General features: G+C 43.8%; 1 protein-coding gene across 2 annotated transcripts; it reads right to left on the bottom strand.

The window, feature by feature from the left end:
- Positions 1-22,361, bottom strand: TLR5 (toll like receptor 5). Of its 2 annotated transcripts, none has more exons than XM_083496049.1 (2): positions 21,331-22,361; positions 1-4,826 (listed from the first exon to the last, which is right to left on the bottom strand). In XM_083496049.1, the coding sequence occupies exons 1-2, from the start codon at positions 21,406-21,408 to the stop codon at positions 2,190-2,192; spliced, it is 2,715 nt and encodes a 904-aa protein (XP_083352175.1). In that variant the 5' UTR covers positions 21,409-22,361; the 3' UTR covers positions 1-2,189. The 2 variants fall into 2 exon arrangements, with proteins under 2 accessions (XP_083352175.1, XP_083352176.1); XM_083496050.1 differs by lacking the exon at positions 21,331-22,361 and adding an exon at positions 11,112-11,254.
- Positions 22,362-23,699: the final 1,338 nt, after the last annotated feature.

Here is a 23,699-nt window from a genome sequence, read left to right as displayed (position 1 = left end):
ACTGATTTATTCCATTTTATTTACTTCCAATAGCATTCATAAGCCAGCAGCTCATTAAAACCATATATAAGGAAGGTGTACTATAAAATCAATAAACCATCGTAAAAGTGCAAGATCATAAAATACAAAACAAATTACCAACAGTGAATGTTATTAGGTCTCTTAAAAAGGTTTCCATCAGGCGATGGAATATCAAGAGTCATGGGTGCTAGCTTCATTTCAATAGGAACGGTGTTCCAAATAACTGGTGCCACTGCGCGACAAGCCTTTGTTCTCATAGAGACTAAATGAAGACTGATAGCCTGAGTTTCCATTCCCTTTCAAGCTGGTAATGAACATCTGTGAATCACATAACTAATACCAGCTATAGATGCACAGCACCTCCGGAAGTCATTAAACTCAGTTATGCACTTACGATTTCAGAACTTCATATTAAGCAGAAGTCCCAAGATTTCTGCCTTGAACCAAAAACCTAAATATTTAAATTCATTCAGGCACATGTACAATAACCTGGTGTCTTTAGGTCAAAGGACGTTGCTTGAATATTCCCTTTCTGTATGCACGAGGGGCGAGGAACCTGTGGCCCTACAGATGTTGCTGGACTTTCAACTGTCATGAGCTCCAGCCTGCACAGCCAATAGTCAGCGATGATGGGAGCTGCAGTCAAACATCTGGAAGGTCACATGGTCCCTCTGCCTGCTGTGCAGTCCTTCAAGCTCTTAGGTAGTTTGTTTGAAATACATTCAGGCAGGCACTGGAATTTGTAATGGTCACTACAGTGGTACCTCTGGTTATGAACTTAATTTGTTCAGGAGGTCCGTTCTTAACCTGGAACCGCTCTTAACCTGAGGTACCACTTTAGCTAATGAGGCCTCCCGCTGCCGCCGCACGGCCACAGCGCAATTTCTGTTCTTATCCTGGGGCAAAGTTCTTAACCCGAGGTACTACTTCTGGGTTAGTGGAGTCTGTAACCTGAAGTGTTTGTAACCCGAGGTGTTTGTAACCACTGTATGTTTTAATCTGTATATACTAACAGAGGTGCTGAACTTGGTTTCTAAACCAGTTCAAACCTTGAGGTAGTTGACATATAAAAATAGTTCTAATATAGAGTTGTTTAGTTGCTTTTCCCCACAAATGACAAACATCAGTGCAGGGCAGGCTAGGCTCCACCCCTGATTCAAAATGAACTCCACAATGCATCGGGGGGGGGGGGGGATTTCCTATGGACATTGTAATGAACATACATAGGTGAGGAGCAGAGTTGGCAACCACAATGCCACTTTCCCACTGGAGGTGTCCGCGCATCGCGCATTTGATGGGCAATGAAGGCCCAAAGAGGCCACCATCTTTCACTGATTCAATACTGATATTTTACAGGAGATAGGCTTAAGCAGGAGTAACCACCTCTGTTAAGATATGAAAAGGTCACAGTGGAAAACATATAGCTATCTCATGTTTCAGTTTAAGGCTGTGCACTCACACTGCTTTTCAGTGCCAGGTTTTTAGTGCATATTCATGTTATCCAACATGCATATGTATCCCATATTTTTGTTATAAGATACTATGGTTTGATGCGTCGTTTTCCAAACCAGCTTCACAGTGATTGGAGTCCCTGAGCCATTTCTAATTCGTCTCTAGCCAAGGTGTGAACACCTTTCTTTAGGGTAAATACATCATCATTCCATGAATGCCCACTGGTGTGTACACAAACAGAAATGGACTGGACACTAATTAGGCTGTGCTGATGTGAACAACTGGTCAGGAAAGAGCTTTGAGAACTTCACTGTGCTCTAAGGCAATAATGCAATTGGCAATATTTTTTCAGGTCTATGGGCAAAGTAGTGGATCCCGCCCCCCCTCAACTAAGCAACTCAATGATTAACAATCCTTCAACCAACAAAAGCTTACACAGTTGGAGCTCACATAATTGTTACTATAAACATGCAAACTTCCTTCAATTTCAGTCTGGTATGTGCAAGATTCATCAGGTGCAGCACACTGATCTTTGGAAAGTCTTGGCAGTGAAGGAGGAAATGGCACAAAGATCTCCAGAGTGCTCACACAGCCTTCTCAGTGCAGGATTTGCCTCGCTCATGTAGAGGGATTAGGGCTCAGTGTGTTTAAGGAACAGCATGACACATTTCTCTGACTGGCGGCCATTTCAATGGCCTGGTAGTTAGAATTGCCAACTAAGAGATGGTAATAACTTTCATTTCCAATGTCTTTGATTTCCTCCTCTTGAGTTTCTTCTTCTTCTTCTTCTGTTTCTTTTTTACTTCCTTCTTCTTCAGTATTTGGTGAGAAAGTGCATTTAGAAACCACTCCACATCTTGGGGGTCTTCGGGCCACCTCAAGTATTGACCCCTTTGCAAAAACACTCTGACTGGCTGATACTTCATAAGCTGATATTGCGAAAGTGATCCAGCCACCACCATTATGAGGACGTCTTTCAGGTCACAAAAATACCGACTCTGAGCAAAATTAAAAGCTTCGACGCACCAGCCATCCTTGAGAAACTGCTTTGTCACAACGCAAATTGTCTTCCTACAGTTCCAAATGGCATCACGAATGTTGGTGATGTGATCCTCTCCTGGCAAGAAATCTCGCTCTTCAAAGCAGAGAGCAAATTTGTTTTTATCAGAATACTGGAGGTCTAGGTGCCTTATCAAGGAGTTCTGGACCCACTCAAAATCCTTGCTGCTGTAGCACATGTAGGCATCGTATCTATAGGTCTCTTCCTCCAATGCTGGCTGTTGCTCCTTCAAGAATACTCTTACCACAGTCTTATACCAAATGAAGCAAGTTCCTCTAAAGCGAGCAAAAACAATCACCACCGTTAGGAACATTGTCACAGCAACGGTGGTAAAAATGAAGAGCGACAACCGCAGAGGCTCCAATATCTTGTCTTCATTGCAATCATCAACATTAAACTCATGAAGGCTTTTGCCAGCAAGATCAGGGGGTCCAAAACAAAACCTTTCATCTGGTGACCCAGCTAAGGTGACATTGGTTTGGTTCAGCCACACAATTAGGTCGCTTAAGAGGCAATTACAGTAAAATCTGTTATAGGTGATATCCAGATTGTCCAGAGTTGCAAAGAGCTGAGGATCTGGATAAAGCAGCTGGTTTGAGGATAAGTCAAGTTTCCTGAGGCTCACAGGAAAAGCACTGTGAGAAATGTAAGTTAAGAGGTTTGAAGCCAAGTTAAGCCTAACCAGTGATACCAGGCCATCAAAGATGCCCTCTGGAAGGAAACTAAGGTAATTATTATTGAGATGCAGAACCTGAAGCTTGGACAACGCCTTGAACACATCCAAGCACAAACTTCTCTCCCACACAAGCTTCAACATATTGTCTCCAAGATCCAAGTAGAGCAACTGGTTGTCTTCTGCTATATCGTTGTACCTGTAGCAGTAGGAGAAGCGATTATTTCTTAACAAAATATACTGTGGAACTGGGTATCGGAGAAGTTCATAGAGGTCTCCCAGATTGTCCATCCTGTTTCCTCCCATGTCAACATATGTTGAATTTATAGCCACGATTTTGCTGTGGTCTCCAGACTGTATCCGGTTGTTACCTAAAAAAGCATAGCTGAGACTTGGGAGTGTTAAGATTACTTTTAGAGCATTGTCGCTGAGGTCCACAGTGTGAAGGCTTGACAGGCCTTTAAATGGAGCCCTATCAATCACCCCAATATGATTGTGTTGCAGAGCTATAATACGCACATTTAGAAGACCTTCAAAAGTGTAATCCAAGAGTTCTCCCAGCAGATTGTACGACAGGTCTAGGTGTTGTAGGCTCCAGAGACCAAAGAATGCTTCTTTTTGAATTTTATTTATGTTATTTGAGTTGAGATCCAGCAATTCCAGATCACCAAGATATTGAAATACACGTGGGTTAAGAGAAAAGATAAAGCCATGTGAAATATTAAGCAGGCGAAGGCCACTCTGGGCAAGACCTGCAAATGTATTGTTGTTTGGGTCTGGCATGTTATTAAAGCCAAATGATGAGCCCATGGTGTGAGACGATATCTTCAAACCCACAAGTGGTGTTCCCTGAATAGCTGAACAGAATTGCTGGGTTGTTCTTATACCCCAGCCATTGCCACCAACATCCAGCGTATCGAAGACAATGTTTTTGAAAGGATTGCCACAAGTTGCCCAGTCTTGAGAATCTTCTTTAAACAAACCATTAGAATTAAGATTCAGCAATGTGAAAGCTTTTCCTTGAAAGCTGTAGAGATCTCCCTCACATATGGTTTCAATGCGGTTTAATTTCAAGTTCAGAAGTGTTAACTTTTGCATGTTGCGCAATGAAGGGTGAGGGTGAAGCCTAGTGATCTTATTGAATGCAAGGTCCAGGTATTCCAGAGAGACCAAATCTTTAAAGTAATCCTTTTCCAGAATGGATTCGTTAAGATCATTATAGTATAGCAGAAGGTTACTTAACTTCCCCAGCCCCCTGAAAGCCTGTGGATCCAGCACAATCATTTTATTGTACGCTAAATCCAGTTGATGAAGATTTGGCAAATTCCTAAAAGCATTCTTTCCTACTGTGACAGGAGAGACCAGCTGGCTTCCAAGTGACAGAACCGTCAATGTCTCCAGCAGTGGGAAGGATGTGGCATTCACTTGCTGGATGAAATTGAAATTTAGGGAGAGTAAAACAATGCCTTCAGGCAGAGGGGGAACCTGTGTGAAGTTGCACCAGTCATATTTCACAAGCCTGCCTGTTACGGCACAACGAGGATCTGCATTTATTTCTCTGTATGCAAATGTCAGTCCAATGAGAAATAATAGGTGACCATGAAGCATTGTGCTCTTGTCCTAGAGGAGAGAAAAACAGCACTGTAATTCACACAGGACTACAGAAGGCTGGGCTAAACAGCACACAGAGTTTGCTTTACCAGAACTAACCAAAGGCTCTTCTAGATCAAAAGCCTATTTCCAACAGAGGCCACCCACATGCCCCTGAGCTCATTATTTAATTTAAAGGGATTTGTACAGTTCTTGCTCATCAAAGCCCCTGTGCAATTTAAACAGAATAAGCAGGGTATAAAGTTTATAGAGCACTCTCTGCTGTTGATGATCGGAGGGATGAGATCTCAAGATGGGAGCTTCTATTTAGTCACTATAGCCAATAACTCAGGCGCTGGGGGAACCAGTGGCTTTCAAGATATCGCTGGACTCCCAACTCCTAGCCATCATCTGAGATGATGGAGCTGGGGGTCCATCAACAGCTGGAGACCACCTGTCCAATATATCAGGGATGGGGAACCTCAGGCCAGGGCCCAAATGCAGATCTCCAGGCCTGTCCAACTGGCTTCCCACACACCCCACATGCCCCTCCGCCAGCCACGCCACACTTCTGCCTGGCTGGAATGCATTTTTTAGCTTAGGACCTGCAAGGACTCTGCTCCTTGACCATGAGTAGCAAGTAACTTCTTTCTACCTGTTTCCGTTGTAGCAATACAGTGGTACCTCAGGTTGCAGATGCTTCAGGCTACAGACGCTTCAGGTTACAGACTCCGCTAACCCAGAAATAGTACCTTGGGTTAAGAACTTTGCCTCAAGATGAGAACAGAAATCGCATGGCGGCGGCATGGCGGCAGCGGGAGGCCCCATTAGCTAAAGTGGTACCTCAGGTTAAGAACGGTTTCAGGTTAAGAACGGACCTCCAGAACGAATTAAGTTCTTAACCCAAGGTACCACTGTAGTTTGTTGCACAGTAGCTGGGCTGAACACAGCAAAGAGGCTGAAGGGCTCAATGTCTTCCTGATAAGTAAGGGTTGGTTGGGATCCTGGGCTTCCCACACCCATGATAGTTGTTATCTCTTTTCAGTTCATTATGAGTTGTTTGCACAAGCTTCTCACCTGCACAAGCTACATGTTTATGGCAGGCTATAAATCCAGCAACAGATAATATAGAGCTGAATAATTAAACAGGACTGAAAATAATTAGCACTGCTACCACACAATGTTACAGGCTCTTCTCCTCTGCTATTAAGGTTGCCCTTTTTACTGTGCAAAGATGGATTTAACAATGTACTACTTCCCTAATCTGCTGGGAGAAATTATTCTTTTCATGTTTCCTATCCCTGTGATACTGCCTGGGCCAGAAGAAGCCCAATATATATTAAGTGGAATATTAATCAAAAAAATGAAGGCTGAGTAAATGAATCATTGGCAGCTATGGCCACATTCACACCAAATACCCTTAAAGCATCATGGAAGCACTTTAAATTGCCGCAGAGAGATGATCTTGCAACACTTCTGGAGTGCTTAAAGCAGCCTTGCCCAACCTTGTGCACTCCAGAGGGCCTGGACCTTGTATGTTAGTACCAACACATTGAACTTGTCCCAGTAGCAGTTTGGTAGCCAGTGCAAATCATGCAAGCGGGATGTTTATATGCTGGTGTTAGTTTGTCCCCACAAGCAACCTAGTCATGTTCTGCACCATCTGCAAAACTCCTGACCAACCCTCAAGGGTAGCTCCACATTGAGTACATTGCAATAATCCAACCATGAGGTCACCAGTGCATGGACAACTGTGCTCAAGCTATCTCGAAGACACCAGGTTGGGCAACACTGCTTTCAGCATTCCAGCAGTGCTCAAGATGACCCTTTGGGCTAGTGGTTTAAAGACTAAGAGGACCCTGCTACTGAAACAAGCTTCCCACCAAGGATGTGAATTGTGGAAGAAACACCACTGTGTTTGATCCTGTGTATATGGATGTGGGCCTTTCAACCAAGGATAGCAAACATAGTGCCCTCCAGATGTTGCAGTCTACAAACTCCCACCAGCCTTCTCAATGCTGAGAACATAAGAGAAGTCATCCTGGTTCCTGTAGTCCAGCGCTATGTTCTCACAATAGCCAACCAGATGCCTATGCCCAAAGCAGGATCTGAGCATAGGTGGGTGATGGGGGTTGTCCTTCACAACATCAGGAGGACATCACAGCAACAACCCCTGCTTTAAACATTAAAGCCATTATCATGGGATGAACCTACAGAATGAGGCTCCTCATAACATGTAAATGGGCATGTTATAGTTTGTGCAGAACACTGTCATTTTCTAGCACAGGATGAGCCAGTTTTGTTTTTTAAGAGTTTACTGAGATTATAGCTGGAATAAACAACTGAAAACCGGAGGAATTTTTTTTTTGTCCCCTTCAGCATTACTGTTTTCAAAGTTAATAAGCATAAACTGCTGTGGAACCGAAATCCCTGCAAGCCATCCCATAAATGTATGCTTTTAGGGGGAGCAGGGAGGAGATCTGGGCCATGGGCCAGTAATTAACAAATAGGCCAGTGCCATGAATTATTGATACAGAATTAACTGAACTGCTGCATTCACAGAATGGACTGCCAGCATCTTGCACAGACTGCTTTTTGCAAAAGGTTTTCTGCTGGGCAAATGCTTGTGTTGTTGTTGTAGCTTAATTACTAGAAACGTTTGCAGTCTTTTGAAGTGGTACAGATATCACTTAAGAGTTTATATTTGTGACAAAATAAAGAGCAACCTGCCTTTTTTACTGCTAATCTGGACGGCATATTGGAATGGCTCTAACCGCAGATCAGGTTTAATCCAAAGCCACCAGCAGCACGGAGAAGGGTTTTGGGGAATGTGTGGGCAAACCAATTGCACACCAGTCACTTCATTGTCCATTTTGGCTATTAAAAACCTGACAGCAGAAGTTCCCTCTCCTTTTTTTTTACAGGGACTCCCATTTCTCCAATGCGCAAATTCCATTCATCCCCAGTCAACATGCCAATGCAGTGATGATGGAAAATGTAACCCAGATGGCACCTGAAAGGCCACATTTTCTCCTTATCAGCTGCAAAGTAAAAGGAGGATATCCCAACAGTCTAAAAAGCATAAATTGTCAACCTCATTATATTAAAAAAAACCAAAAGTTTACTGCCCCAAGCTCATTTTAAAAAGAAACTATGGACAAGGTGATTCACTGACAACTGCAATTTCTGGATGCCTATCAGATGGGTTAATGGAGGTTGAACACATGAACTCAGTAAAGGCTGTTAACTCATATTCTTCCACCCTGACTGGGAGATGCTGGTGACTCAGGAACTGTTAGTTAATAGGAACATAAGGAAGACAGACTACTGCAACACACTGAACACGGGGCTGCTCACAACGACTGTTCAGAAGCCTCAGCCAGTGCAGAATGCAGTAGCAAACACAGCGAGGAAGGCTGTGACAAATATATTATATTGTCGCATCAAATCTGCATTGACTGCCAATGTGCATCCAATTACAATTCAAGATGCTGGTTGTTACCTAATATTATGCATAGCCCAATGATAGCACTACTTGTGTTTGGTTTTCTTTGGATGGAGGTCATTGGAGGCTGGTTGGTGCTTTGCAATATTTGTGTTTATTTACAAATATACAAGTTACAAATATATATGGGGGTCTCATCCACATGGCTTCTTCTTGTGCAAGCAGGAGGCCTCCACCTACAGATTCAGCAGTCTCTGTGTGAAATGAGGCTGCCCATCAACACTCACTCACCTTTGATGTACATCCTTAATGTACATGCTGTTCTTGGCAAGGCTTCCATACCAGACTTGAAATACAAGATTCCTTGTCCCCCAGTGAAAATATTATTAGTGGGAGTACAGCCTCAAAGAACAAAGAGAGCCAACAGTGCCCTCCAGATGTTGATGGATTACAATTCCCATCATCCCTGACCATCGGCCATGGAGGTTGGGCCTGATGGTCCAACAACATTGGTGGTGGTGGGATTGTCACCTTGGCTCAAAAACATCAAGCTGAAGATCTAGATGTGATCAAAAGCATTTCTACAGTGCCATAAATTAGCGACACTGAACAAACCACAGATGCACACAAAGAGGAACTTGGGCATACTGCTGAGCTTGTAAAAACTGACCTGCACTGCTTGCACAAGACACAACCAGAATCAAGCTGTTCTAAGCCAACAGTGACTTCAGCTTTACCGCCCCCCCTCCCTGCCCCCACCAGAGAGCTGGGAAGCATGTGCAACAGGGTGTCTGCCCAGTTCCTTCCCTTTCACCAACTCTATCTTCCATGGCTTAAGCAACAGCAAGAGTCAAACATGTCCTTTTTGCATGGGCAATCTGAATGGGGATGGGTAAAAAAAGAAAAGAAAAGCAGCCTCAGGAGTTTGGGTTTTGAACAAAGGAGTGGCAGCATAGTGTGGAGATGTGTGCATGCGCACCCACCAAGACTTATCCTGACAGCTCTTCTGCTCAAAATAGTTCCCTACCCAGCTGGTTCCCCTGCAGATCTGAGATGTGTAAAGGCATCTCCCTATTTGTGCATGATTGATATGTGTATGATGTTTTCAGCACCGCAAGGGGACGGGGCAGGGGCAGAACGAGGCAGGGTGGGCTTACGCATCTCCTGCTAAAGCACCCTGTGCCTCGGAATGTAATCCCTGCGTAAATAGGAAGCTGCCTGTATTACACTTGTAAATGTGCATCTGGAAAAGAAGCTGCAGGGAATTTTGAGCAGAAAAGCAGCTAGTTGGGAAAGGGTTAAGTATTCCTCCTCCCCTTCTCCTTAACCAATTGCCATTACTCTCTTCAAAATCTTTGCCTTCCAGCATGCTTTTCAGTTAAAAAAACAAAAACATCATTATTATTATTATTATTATTATTATTGTTATTGTTATTGTTATTGTTATTGTTATTATTATTTGAGGTCTCAGGGTGGGTCAGACTAGTAATTACTTGTCCCTAATTCTTAAAACAGTCTCACCACAAACTATAGCAAATACAGAATACTGTTTGCAACCAAAAGACAATATTATAACCAAACCAATATACTGATGCCATCCTTTCCAATATCAAAGATGTAATGAGACTTAACATTATCATATATTCTTGGTGCCTCAGACTGAGTTAGACTGTTTCTATTCCAAAAAGAAAATAAACATGGGGTGGGGAAGGGAATTTATTTTCCCCCACCCCGTAAGATTCAAAGTGGTTTACCAAAAAGAAAATACAAAAAAATTACCAGCAAGAAAAATTAACAACAATTTAAAACCATTCTGCCTAATAACTACTTGATCTTGTTACTGAAATTGGTCTGAGTTCTTGACATGCCTGTGATCTTGCTCAGTGACTTGCAAATGCAGAGACAGAAAATGGGGTGGAGGGAGAGGTAGAGAAATTAAATGCCATATTCAAACACACCAGTTTGTGTTATTGTATCTGATTAACATTTAGTCCCCATCCTTCCTAATATAGCTTCATACAAATCATGAGCAAATTGAGCAATTAAATGAGCTATGTAACTTATACTATTTTCTGAAACAGTAAAGCTGTCATATAGTATTTAAGAATTTATAGAGTTATATAGCTCATATTCTTAAGTAGTGGAAAGGCTCCGTTTAGCTATATCACAGCATGTTTTATGGTGATAACTTTAACCTTAGGCAGGCACCCTTGCAATCCTGTTTTAGATGCCTGCTAAAACTTTTCCAGGCACATAATTTAGCTACATATACTTGTTTTTAAAGGTTGCTGATCTATGTAACTGATTTTTCTCCCTCCCCCTCTCTCTACCCACTTACCGTATTTTTCGCTCTATAAGACACACTTTTCCCCTCCTAAAAGGTAAGGGGAAATGTGTGTGCGTCTTATGGAGCGAATGCAGGAGCCTTCATCCCGCTGCCCTGAAGAGGCTGCGCAGCTATCGCAAAAGCCAGAAGAGCAAGAGGGATCAGTGCGCACCGATCCCTCTTGCTGTTTTGGCTTCAGGGATAGCCACGCAAAGCCTCTTGAGTGCAGCGGGAGCGCTCTTGCCTCTTCGCTCAAGAGGCTTTGTGTTGCTTTCTTGTTTTCCTCCTCTAAAAATTAGGTGCGTCTTATATTCAGGTGCGTCTTATAGAGCAAAAAATAAGGTGGCAGTTGTTTGATTCAGGTGTTTATAAATGAATCTCAAACAAAGAACAAGTAAATTAGTGCGCACTTTTGCCAGTGTAGAAGTCAGAAACCTGATCTCAAAGATCCACTGAGAGCAACCTTTTAATTGTCCAGAAATATAGTCCAGCCTGATCTAAAGGCTTAAGGAGTGCGGTAAGTATCAACCTCTACTAATCTTACCCATCTGTACAACAATCCTATGCTGTAGTTCAAAGTGGGGAAATCCAGGCTTGTGACATGAATGTGGCCCTCTGTGCCTCTCAATGTGGCCCTTCAGGCTCTCTCCAGTCACACTACCTCCCCCAGTTGCACCCCTCAGCAGCTCTGCTTCACACTTTTGCCTGACTGGAGAAGAGAGGTGCATTTTTTTTGCTCACTTTTGCCTGTGGCCCTGCCCGCTACTGATATGTGGCCTATGGAAATTTGCCCAGAAGGGGAATGCAGTACTTTGACCAAAAAAGATTACTCACCCCGATATTGATCCACTGCTGCTCCTGTTTCCATACAGGGAATCGGCTACTTGACAGATCTGCTTTGGGTGGGGCCAAGGTTCCCCCAGTTAATAGGTGACCTTTCAGCCAGTGGATCGTATCTGCCCCTAGCAAACAGGAGGACCATTTGCCCTGCTCACACAAATATTAGCAAGAATACACAGCTCACATTGCAACAGTCAAGGTCCAGCCAGGCCCTACATTCTCATTCCCCACTAAAGAGGAAAGTATTAAAGCAGGCATAGGCAAACTCCGGCCCTCCAGATGTTTGGGACTACAATTCGCATCAACCCTGACCACTGGTCCTGCTAGCTAGAAATGATGGGAATTGCAGTCCCAAACATCTGGAGCGCCGGAGTTTGCCTATGCCTCAGAAGGCACCTTATCAGCCTTCTGAGATTTAAAAAAAATATAAAAATCCAGTGTGACTCAGAGAACAGTTCTCTTTTTTTAACAGGAACGTGACATGTTTAAAAGGGATCTATCCATAGAGACACTTTATGCACACAATATGAGTCAAATGGGTTTCCTATCTAAAATATTCCAGAGATTTAGCAAACTTCAAGCTGATGATTTGATTTGGGAGTGAGAGTGGTTTGAATTGGAAAGGCACGTCAAAATTGCATTAAAGGGGAATGCAATACATTGTAAGGGAAACTTCAATTTCTACACTTGATTAATAAATTTGGTGTGAAGGACATAGGGTCAGAATGCATCCAGCACACCATAGTTTTACAGACACACTCCCAGTACATACAAGTCATTCAAGGCTGGATAGTGTACGGCTCTGGAACTGATTTTGAGAGTTCACCAGAGCATAGGGGGGCTGCAAGGGAGAAGAGAGGAGGGAAAAGTTCTGTTCTGCTAGTGCACATCTCTTGCATTGGATAACATCCCATATTTGGGGCTTTAAATACTTAAAGTCCAAACATGCCCTGTCTCTGTGTGCAGGTGTGATTTGAGCTCCAAGCCTTAAATTAAACAGTTTAAAGAAATCAGATAGTTGCTATGCCTTCAAGAGCTAAGAATACAGCAGGTTTTTGTCTAGCTTTGCAAAAGAAAATATTTATATTATGCAAGGAAGATGATCCAGGATTAGTGGCACGAAAGGTAATAGCTGACGAGATTAAAAACACTCACACAACAATGAACACTCATGGTAGTCTAGCTATTCCAGATTACATGTATTTTATACTTAGGGGCTGTCACCCAATTACAGTAATTGTGGTCAACCAAACAACAAGATGTGATACAAAATATCCAGTTATTTTTTCATATGAGTAAAACACTAGTTTTCAAGCAAAAAGCATTCAAATTGTTGCAAACCACCCTAAGTGGTGTATGAAAATAAGAAGGGCTGGAAAAAAAATGTTACAAACAGTAATAAAATTGTTCTATTTTAAAGGAGCAACATTGCAGTCATTAAAGTTGAGAAAATAAGCTTGAAAATGAGTCAGCAATGCCTGCTGAACTTCCAAGTGCTAGGGATGTGGCTGAGTAAAATTCCAAGGCTTCACCTAAATCCTTTCTCTTCCCTTGACTAACAAACACAGAAGTGATTTGAAAACATGAGAAAATTCTGACCAATTGATAATGCAATAAAAATTGACTGACAATGACTTCCGGGGTGGCGCCTCCGGTGATGGCGGACTCCCTCTGAACTGGAGGGACAAGCTCCGCAAGAAACGGGTCTTTTCCGCTGCGGCGTAGCGGGGACCCTTTTGAAAATCACAGGCGGATGAAGCCTGTGACCGTGGGACTCGTCGGGCACCTTTAGCGCCCCCCCAACCCACTAAGGAACCCAGAAACGGGCTCCGAAGTGAAGAGGGGGAAGTGGCGCTGTGCTGTGAGTCGACTGCTTTTTCTGCGGAGCGAAGCCGCACAGCCGTTGCCGGAGAGCGCTGCCTTTTTCCTGGGACAATTTGGCATTGAAAATAACTAACCGTGAGTACTGGAACGCTAAATACCTGGATTTTAAACAAGCATTGGCGAAATAAAAGGAACTTGGACCCTAAAATTTATCCTAATTTGGTACTGAAACAGAAAGGGTTAAACAGGAAGTCACCCTTCCGTTTTCTTGTAGTAACAACAAAGCAAAGACAACGTAAACTAGAGCCTTAAAAATCACTTTTAAAGGATCGTCTTTCATCATTCACAATTGCGGAACCCCCCTTCGGAAGCAGGAGAAGAAGGGGGATTTTTATTGAGTTGTTTAAACCTGCGGAATTAAAGTTAAAGTAAAGTAATTTTCCACTGTCCTGACCCTGGAGCGGGGTGTCAGATTTGACGTTTGAAGCTCATTGACCAGAAATAAATGCTTTGACAGATAGCTAAAAGGAGGGAAACATTATGATTCCATTGTTTCCTTTCGCTTTTTAAAAAAGAACAAATACGGACAAAATATCTTAAAGAAGAAACTCTGTTGCTATTGTTTTCAAGGAAAAGAACAATCAGAAGTTTCTCCCCCTAGAGGGGAGCTATGAAATTGTAACTAAATTTAAATGGGAAAGAGTTTTGTGACCTTGCAGGACAATGCCTTCAGAAGCACTGTTGGGTGCTTTCTGTAATATAAGTGCCCTATTGGATCAGTTAAGTCAGAAGATGGACTTTATGACAAAAGCTGCCAGTGCCTTTGATCAGGTAGTGGAAAATTATATGGAGCCCACTCAGGAACTAAAACAGGAGTCTGTCACGACAGAACAACAGAAATAAGAGGACTCTGCTGAATCTGGGACGCCAGGGACTCTCGGCCCAGCAGGAGAGTGAGCTTTTGGATTTGACAAATGAACTTGGAAAAAACCAGACTTGGAAAGATAAAGTTTGGGTTGAACTGGAAATGGGAGGTTGGATTGACCCCCCTATGCAGGGAGGTTTGGACTTTCCGAGTCTGGAAATGGGCCGCCAGAGGTTTGGAGCTGTTGGGACTCCCAATTTTGGAGGGAATCTGAAATATGTTTTAAAACACCACATGGAGCTTAGTCTGGACTATAAGAAAGGGGCTGATTTGCTGAAAAGGGTCAAAAACACTACAAAGCTGGAGTTCCCACGAGTGAAAGGAAAATATGAAGAAGAGCTGCGAAAGGGACATGGAAGAGACTTGAAGGCCTCGGATATAAGGGCACCAGGTTAATGTGCCAGACTAAAAAAAAAAAAAGACTGACAACCCCGGGACCGGGGGGAGGGGACGCTGGAAGAAGATTGGATTGTTTTTATTTTATTGTACTTCTTTTTCTGTATTATTAATTAATAGAAATGTTTTATGAATGTTGGGAAAATGTTGAAATGAAATTACTTGGCTCTTGTTAAAATGTTTAAAGAACTAGGTAAAAAGGTAATGGTTATGAGAAGTTGGTAAAAAAGATTTAAGTTTTAAGCTCTAAGGTCGTTTCTATAAGATAAAATGAGAATAGAGTAAGGTAACGTAAGGATAAAATATTATGAATTATGGAAAGGATTTGCTGCGACAATTATTAATCAAGATACAAGAGATGGGAGGAGGAGGAGGTCATGGAAAGAAGGTAATGGAATTTGGAGAATTTGATAAGGATTGTTTTATCTTTTCTTTTTTCCCCTCATGTTTCTGTCTTTTTTCTTTTTTGTAATTTTGTCTTTTTTTGTGTGTGTGTTTTTTTTTTAAAAAAAATCTTTTGTTTCAATAAATATCATTTTAAAAAAATTATTGACTGACAATGATACCTATCTGGAATGGTTTACTCAGATACCGAATTTGTATTGTTCCTGGTTCTCACTGACAAACCCATCTGAACACTTCCCCTTTAATAAACACGTTGAACAATACTAGGAAGTTGTCTTAAGGATGTAATATGGAACACCCAAAAGAAACAAGTTACTGTCTTTCATTTTCATCAGCTGCAAAGATGTTACCTGTATTATTGTAACTTGTTGAAATTCTGGTTAGTAAGTTTGTTCTGTACATTGCTCAATTACAGTTTGCTCTGTAACGGAAGCAGAATTGAACAACAGCTGCTCCTTGTCCAAGTGTTACCCTTAAGCTAAATTCATTGGCAAAGCACATCAATACACGGTAAGCTAAGGTATAACTTTAGGACACAAACCAAGGAAACATGAGAGCAAGGGAAGGATTCACTTAAGGACTCCTGTAACCATAGGAAGAGACTTCTGCTATAGGGATTTCCCACTCTACTCCCCAGCACACACCTGGTGCACCCTAAAATAGGATTCAAGGGAGTCAGGTGAACCCCCAGAACAGCATGCAGAGGGGAGACTATCATTGTACCAGGAAAGCTGCAAGGATGGGACACTCACCATAGAACAAAGTTAAATTTCACCCTGAGTGAATCCTACCATCTGTGGTGGAAATAGCCCATAACTTACTGTAGTATAGGGCAGTGAAAGGAACAGAGATGTCTATAGACAATCCTATAATGGTACTCATTACTTGGACTCTACTCATCTCTCCTGAGCTTTCTAAAGCCATGTATGAACTCCGGGATTTAGAAAAAGAAAGCAGTAGTACCCAAACTAATCTAGCTAAAAGATACATACATGAATGTATACATGTATGTACATGCATGTATACATACATACATGCACGCATTTGAAAATCATTCATAACATCAAAAAGCTGGTGGGGCTGATACAGCATTACTGCTGATCATTATTTGATGAGATTAGGCATGCACAGCCCCAGCCACTGAGCATGCGCACCACTGGACTGGGGGTTCATGCTAGGACTGAAATCTGGATGCAAGACTGGTACATTTATTTCTGTAGTAGGGAACTTCAGGCCCAGGGGCCTTAGCTACATCCTGGCTGCACTACTGCAACACACTCTACATTGGGCTGCCTGAACACTTTTAAATGTTCAGACGCTTCAGCTGGTCCAGACTGCTGCAGTCAGACTGCTGACTGGGGCCACTTACAGGGAGCATATTTCTCCCTTGTTAAAACAACTTACCATAACTGGCTACTGGTCTGTTTCTGGGCACAATTCAAAGTGCTGGTTATGACCTATGAAGGCCCATATGGCTTGGGCCCAGGCTGCCTGAAAGGTTGTATCTCCCTGCCTGGGTGCTAAGATCCTCAGGTGAGCACCTTCTCTTGGTTCCATAGGCATCAAAAGCACAGTTGGTGGTGAAATGAGAGAGAGCCTTTTCTGTGGCTGCTCCCATTTAGTGGAATTCCCACCCAAGAGAGGCTGGATTGGCTCCGTCTTTGCTGTCCTTCTGCCAGCAGGCTAGCAACTTCCTATTCAGACAGGACTTTGATAATTCAGGAGCAGATAATGCCGCTCACTGGGCTGCCGTTAGGGCAAACTGCATTTTAACTGCTAGCATTTTAACCTGTTTTGGTGTGCTTTAATTATTGCTTTTCAGTAGTGTGTTTTTATTAACTTTGCATTTTACAAAGTTGTTCTTAAATGTTGTGAGCTGCCTTGGATTCCCATGTGGGAGAAAGGTGGGATATAAATATATTAGATGAATAAATATAAAAAATAAATATCTGTCCGGTCCTCAGAACTCTTTGCAGGCCACACTCCTCACAGACCCACTTTGCACCCTGGTCTTTTTGTCCAGATGGAATGTGTCCTTGAACTCTGATCATGCCTAGTTTGGATGGCGGACAGAGAGGATTGTGTAGAAGCTAGTACACTGTACAAAGGTAGTGTTTCCATGCCCCCATCCACGTTTGCCTCTGGCCCCACCCACCTCTGTCAAGTGCCTCTCAGGCGGCTGTCCATAAGAGAAGGTGGCTCAGGGGTCTGAACCCTGCTTAAACTCTTGAACTTGTGCTAGTAACTCACCGTACTTTTCGTTCTATAGGACGCACATTTTCCCCTCCAAAAATTAAGGGGAAATGTGTGTGCGTCCTATAGAGCGAATGCAGGCTGCACTGCTAAGCCCAAAGCCAGAACAGGAAGACGGAGCACTGCGGAGCGCTCCGTCTCGCGGTTCTAGCTTGGGGATGGCTGCGCGCAAAGCATCTCCAGGGCAGCGGGGTGCCTTCACCCCGCTGTCCTGCAGAAGCTAGCAAAGCTGTTCCCAAGCCAGAACAGCGAGACGGAGGGCTCCGTCTCGCTGCTCTAGCTTGGGGATGGCAGCGCGCAAACCTCTGCAGGGCAGCGGGGCGCTGCACCGTCTCGCTGCTCTAGCTTGGAGACGGCTGCGCGCACAGCCTCCCCAGGGCAGCGGGATGTCTTCACCCCACTGTCCTGCAGAAGCTAGCAAGGCTGTTCCCAAGCCAGAACAGTGAGACAGAGGGCTCCGTCTCGCTGCTCTAGCTTGGAGACGGCTGCGCGCACAGCCTCTCCAGGGCAGCAGGGTGTCTTCACCTTGCTGTCCTGCAGAAGCTAGCAAGGCTGTTCCCAAGCCAGAACAGTGAGACAGAGGGCTCCGTCTCGCTGCTCTAGCTTGGAGACGGCTGCGCGCACAGCCTCTCCAGGGCAGCAGGGTGTCTTCACCTTGCTGTCCTGCAGAAGCTAGCAAGGCTGTTCCCAAGCCAGAACAGCGAGACGGAGGGGTCCGTCTCGCTGCTCTAGCTTGGGGATGGCAGCGCGCAAACCTCTGCAGGGCAGCGGGGCACTGCGCTCCAAAGGCTTCAGGGATCTTTGAGGCTGGCGGTGGGGGAAAGCAGCACTTCCCCCCACCGCAAGCCCCACAAACTCTGGTGAATGTACCTTGAACGCACCTTGTTTTAGAGGGGGAGAACAAGAAAAAAATTTTTCCTTGTTCTCCCCCTCCTATGGTACGGTGCGTCCAATGGAGCGAAAAATACGGTAGGTCCTCAGCATAATAAGAGAAGGCTAATATTTTCCTGTTTTAGGGGACACGAAGAACCACTGGACAAAAGCTTGAATAACAGGTTTAAACAAAATCTACTGGATGTCAGAGTCTACAATAGAGATGCTGGGGTTTCATATATTAACACCCTGCTCCCAATCTCCAAAAAGGTTTGAAATATGACCTTTCAGTATCAAGCTGCATCTACAGAAGAACATTCAGTTCTCTAGCCATTCGGATGCATCCACACTCCCAAAGGCTGCATAAATCATCCTTCTCTTAGAAACCAGCAGGAAAGAACAATCCAGGAAGTTTAACTTCTGCAATTCTCAGTTTGCTGTGATGAGCCAGCAAGATAAGATTCGCTTGCCTTTCATGTTTTGATCAGAAACTTCTATAGAGCAGAGGTAGGGAACCTGTGGCCTTCCAGTTGTTGTTGGACTCCAGGTGTTGTCTCATCAAACCCAGCCAGGATGGCCAAGGGCCAGGGATGGTGGGAATTAGGCTCCAACGACATATGGAGAGACATAGGTTTCTCAACCTTGAAAGCCAATATGACCACCCTCCCCTGTGTGGGCACAGAAACTGCATGCAATGGAAAAAAAAATATGAAAAAGTAAAACCAGACAAATAATTACAAAATGATAAGACCTACAGAACTATGAAAAAAAAACAGCTTAAAGTACACACAAGAATAGATTAAACGTTTTCCAATATTTACATGCACATGAATTATTGTCGACCAGTGTAATAGCCTCTACCAATAACATTATATAAACAAAGGCAACAGACAACCACCAAAAAGACCAGACTCTGCCTTGTGCCTTGCTTACTCTAACACACCTTCCTTCCTTCCTTCCTTCCTTCCTTCCTTCCTTCCTTTCTCTTTCTTTCTTTCTTTCTTTCTTTCTTTCTTTCTTTCTTTCTCTTTTTGTCCCAAACAGCTACAGGGTCTGCAATCTGCTTCAGTGGGAAACTGGCATCAGGTAAGCAGGGAGCAGCTTCTTGCCTCTGACATTTTCTCTCACTAAACACCACCACCCTCCCCGCCTTTTCCCTTATGCAGGAAAAAGATAACAGGTCCTTGCATCACTTTCCTCATGGGGAAAGATTCAGGTAGGTAGCCGCGTTGGTCTGACGCAGTCAAAATATATATATTAAAAAATTGTCCAGTAGCACCTTAGAGACCAACTAGATTTTTTCTTTGTATAAGCTTTCATGTGCATGCACACTTCTTAAGATATACTGAAACAGAAGTCATCAAACCCTTATATATAGTGGGAGAGTGGGATGGGGTTTTTCTAAGGAGGGTAGAAGGAGATGGGCGATTGACTCAATGGGGAAAATGAGCAGCTTGGGGTGGTGACAGTTGATTTTAAAGGGAAGTCTGTTAAGAAACCTCTCTATTTCATCAGCTATCCACACCTTTTGCAGCTGATGTAGGTTAAAAAAACCAAAATAAATCACCAGTAACTTAAACAACTACAGTACTGGTGTTTGGCCTGAAGTCCATCCAGCAACCCAGGTTGGTCGATATGTATGGTATTGTTTAAGATGGAGCAAAATTAGATATAAAAAGAACAACTCTGAAGACACTGTTCCAACAGTCATGGAGCGTGAGGCAAGTCCTCTTGTGTGTCAGGAATTGGTTAAGCAGTAGGAAAAACAAAGTAGGAATAAATGGACAGTTCTCTGAATGAAGAGATGTAGAAAGTGGAATCAATATTGGGACCTGTGCTTTTTAACTTATTCATAAACAAGTTAGGGGTGAGCAGTGAGGTGGCCAAATTTGCTGATGATATTAAATTGCTCAGGGTTGTTAAAACAAAAAGAGATTGTGGAGAGCTCCAAAAGGACCTCTCCCAACTGGATGGTAAAATGACAGGTTCAATTCAATGTAAACAAGTGACCAGGAACAAGATATTGGGGTAATAATAATAATAATAATAATAATAATAATAATAATTTATTTATACCCCGCCCATCTGGCTGGGGTATAAAGCTTGATGAAGAAGCTAACATGGCAGATGAGAAAAAGGCAAATTCCATGCTACGAATCAGTAGGAAGGGAACTGAAAAATAAAACTGTTGCTATCATAATGCCGCTATACAAACCTATAGTGCAACCACATTTGGAATACTATGTAGTGTGAGCATTTCTTTCCCCCTCACCTCGAAAAGGATATTGTAGAGTTAGAAAAGGGCAACCCAAATGATCAAGAGGATGGAGTAACTTCCCCTGTGAGGAAAGGTTGCAGCGTTTGGGGTTTTTCAGAAAAGGTAAGAGAAAAGGTTAAGAGAAAAAGTAAGAGGTGACTTCCTAGAGCTTTACAAAATTATGCATGGCATGGAGAAGGGGGATAGTATAACTCTCTCTCATATAACACTAGAACTCGTGGCCATCCATGAAGCTGAACGCTGGAAGATTCGAGTGTTGCGAAATCCTTAAGTTTATATTTACCAATGGGCATTTTGCAATCTAAGGCAGAAGTGTTCTGCTTAAATCATTGTGGCCATTTCCCTTCACGGTACGGTTACCAAATCTTGCTTAAAACAGCAGGCTGTTCTTAAACAGCATTTTACTACGCCCCATGTTCCTAGGGGCACCAAAAGGTGAAGTATGGCTTAAGTGCTAAAGAAATATGCAGCATCTTGCTCCCATCCCAGATATGTGTCCCAGCACACAGACAGATGGGGGGGGGGGGAATGAGCTCCAATTCAGGGGTGCTTTCTTCATTTCACTTCATGCATTCCTCTCAGAGTTAAGCTCTTTCCCTCTCCCGCCACATTTGCTCTGAAGCACTTTTGGTGGTGAAACCTCACATGGAAATACAGTGGTACCTCTGGTTAAGAACTTAATTCGTTCCAGAGGTCCGTTCTTAACCTGAAACTGTTCTTAACCTGAGTTACCACTTTAGCTAATGGGGCCTCCTGCTGCTGCTGCTGCCGCCGCCGCACAATTTCTGTTCTCATCCTGAAGCAAAGTTCTTAACCCAAGGTACTATTTCTGGGTCAACGGAGTCTGTAACCTGAAGCGTCTGTAACCTGAGGTACCACTGTACACTTTAAACATGCTCAGAGGCACTAGCTCATTTGGCCCTCCTGAGACTAAGGCTGTCTCTCAAGGAGGAGGGAATAGCAGCTTACCTTGGGTTGCTTCCTATATTCCTTCCCGGGCTCTGCGTCCCATGACAGAAGGGAGAAAAGTGAAGAGGAGGTGACCATGGCCGCAAGCAGAGACTCTGTGGCAGAGGCGGGGAGAAGGCGTCCCTCCAAGCCAGACGTTTCCTAGCTTACGCCTCGGCCACCCACTGCCACCCGCACACCTTTCGAGGACCAGCGAGGAGTCCGACGGAACAGGTGCGTCGCGCTGCCCTACCGGGACGCACCTGGATGCAAAGCAGGCACCCGACGCGACCACTGAGCAAGGGGAGGGGCAGAAGCTGCTAGGCAGAGACCCCTCCTCCCTAACGAACAATGTAGGGCTTCCTCCCACCACCCCCACTGTCCCGTGGCCAACTAGTTCCGCCCAAGAGACTGGCAAAAGCCGCGCGCCCCCTCAGAGGAGCGACCAAACGGTGCCTGTGCGCCTAACTCTCCAGGCATGGTCGCTCCTCCTCGACCCTCCTGAGGACTAGCTACGTGCGCTTGCTGCATTCAGCCCCCTCTTTCGTCACAGGGCCAATGCAAGGCAGAGGCGCCGCCCTCTTCCTTGAATCTTCCCCTCGTTAATCCTTCCGCCGCTCTGCGAACTGGAAGTGTAGAAATAGGAAAGGCGCCTGTTTTTCGAGCCTGTAGGGGACTCTGATTTTTTTAGCAGAGAAGACGCTCTTTTCCTGTCCGGGAGCCGCGTCGACTGTGCGGCCGCCTTCCGGGCCCATCCTTCCTGAGAGCTTATAGTTGGCGTCGCAGGAAGAGAAAGCCCCCCTCCCCACCCTGGTGGGTTTGCACAAGGCAGGAAGGCTTAACACTGCCACAAAAGAACTGCCCCAACTTTTAAGGAAGGCGACGGACCGGGTGAGCGGCCCGCACTTTCTCTCTATATCCACACTGCAGCGAGGATCCTCGCAATGGATCCTCTGCGCAGCCCTGACAGGAAATCGTGCGCTGCGCCAACCAGTCAGGGAACAACAAATTCCAAAGGGCGAAATCCAGGTGGTATTGGGGCTCCTGCAGAAAGTCGGCCCAAGGCCAGCTGAGGCGTGCTGGAGACCACTGAAATTGCCTATTCTCCCAGTATACCTTTAAAACACATTCCTTTCCCCCAAAGAATTCTGGGCACTGTAGTTTAAGGGTTGCTGGGAACTGTAATTGAGAGGTGTGAACTACATCGCTCAGAATTATTTGAGGGGAAAGATTGTGCTTCGAATATATTATTAGAAGTCCAGTGAGTATGCATCCGAAGGATTGCATACTCTATAAAATGCTCTAACATGCTCCCATCATCATCATCTTCTTCGGCCTTCACTTGTAGCCAAAAGATTGTCTTCCATAAACACGGTTTTAACAATGAGTCCGTAAGTGACTGTGGAGGCCAATTCTGGACCTGATCGTCTTCCAAAGCAATTACTCTATAACTCCCAGCATGGGCTTCTACCAACAAGGATGGATTATTTCACACACCTGCCAATATAAGGATTTGATTAGCTGTGATTCCTGCATTGGGGTGGGTTTTGATGGACTGGTTATTTAATTTTTATACTGCTTAATATATTTAAAAAATATCTGTAAGCATTGCACAGAAAAGTGGAGCAACAACAGACACCTTAAACAAAATAATACAGAAATGCACCGTTACTTATAAAAATGCACCCCATACATTTAAGAGCATGTTTAAAACTCTTTGTGTCCCCCAAAGAATCCTGACAGCTGTAGTCAGTTGGGAATTGTAGCTCTTTGAAGGGTAAACTACAGTTGCCAGGATTCTTGTGTGGAGTGCTTTACATTTATGATATACACAACAGCATCAGCAAAGGCACAATATGGAAATTAAAATGCCCTAGACTTACTCAACAAGCTCAGCAGGAGGAAATGGGACTTTGACAACAATTCATGCATAACCACCCAATTGGTTGCGATGTCCTCCTTCCTCCACAACTCTTTAAGAAAACATGGAGCAACATTGCTAGATTTAGACCCTAGATCTTATCTGCTGTCCTTTTAAAGTTGCACAAATAAAACAGCTACAATCCAGATTCATAAGAAAAAGTAATGAACAACAGCAGAATTTGTTTTAAGAGAGATGGCTTCTGTTGGGGGTGTTCTGGAGTATCAAGTTTTAAGGCAATACTCAATCTTATACTTTTTTGACTTATTAAATATGTCAAAATAAACTAAAATATGTATGATTCATTGTAAAGTAACTGAATGTTTAAAAAAGGATTTGTGTTTGACATCCATAGAGAGGTTGCTATATATGCATTTGCATCAAGCATGTTTGTTGTTGTTTAGTCGTTTAGTCGTGTCCGACTCTTTGTGACCCCATGGACCAGAGCACACCAGGCATTCCTGTCTTC

The sequence above is a fragment of the Podarcis liolepis genome (genome assembly GCF_965112155.1).
Source record: "Podarcis liolepis genome assembly, chromosome: 3".
Lineage (NCBI taxonomy): Eukaryota > Metazoa > Chordata > Lepidosauria > Squamata > Lacertidae > Podarcis > Podarcis liolepis.
This window is presented reverse-complemented; position numbering and strand designations above follow the sequence as displayed.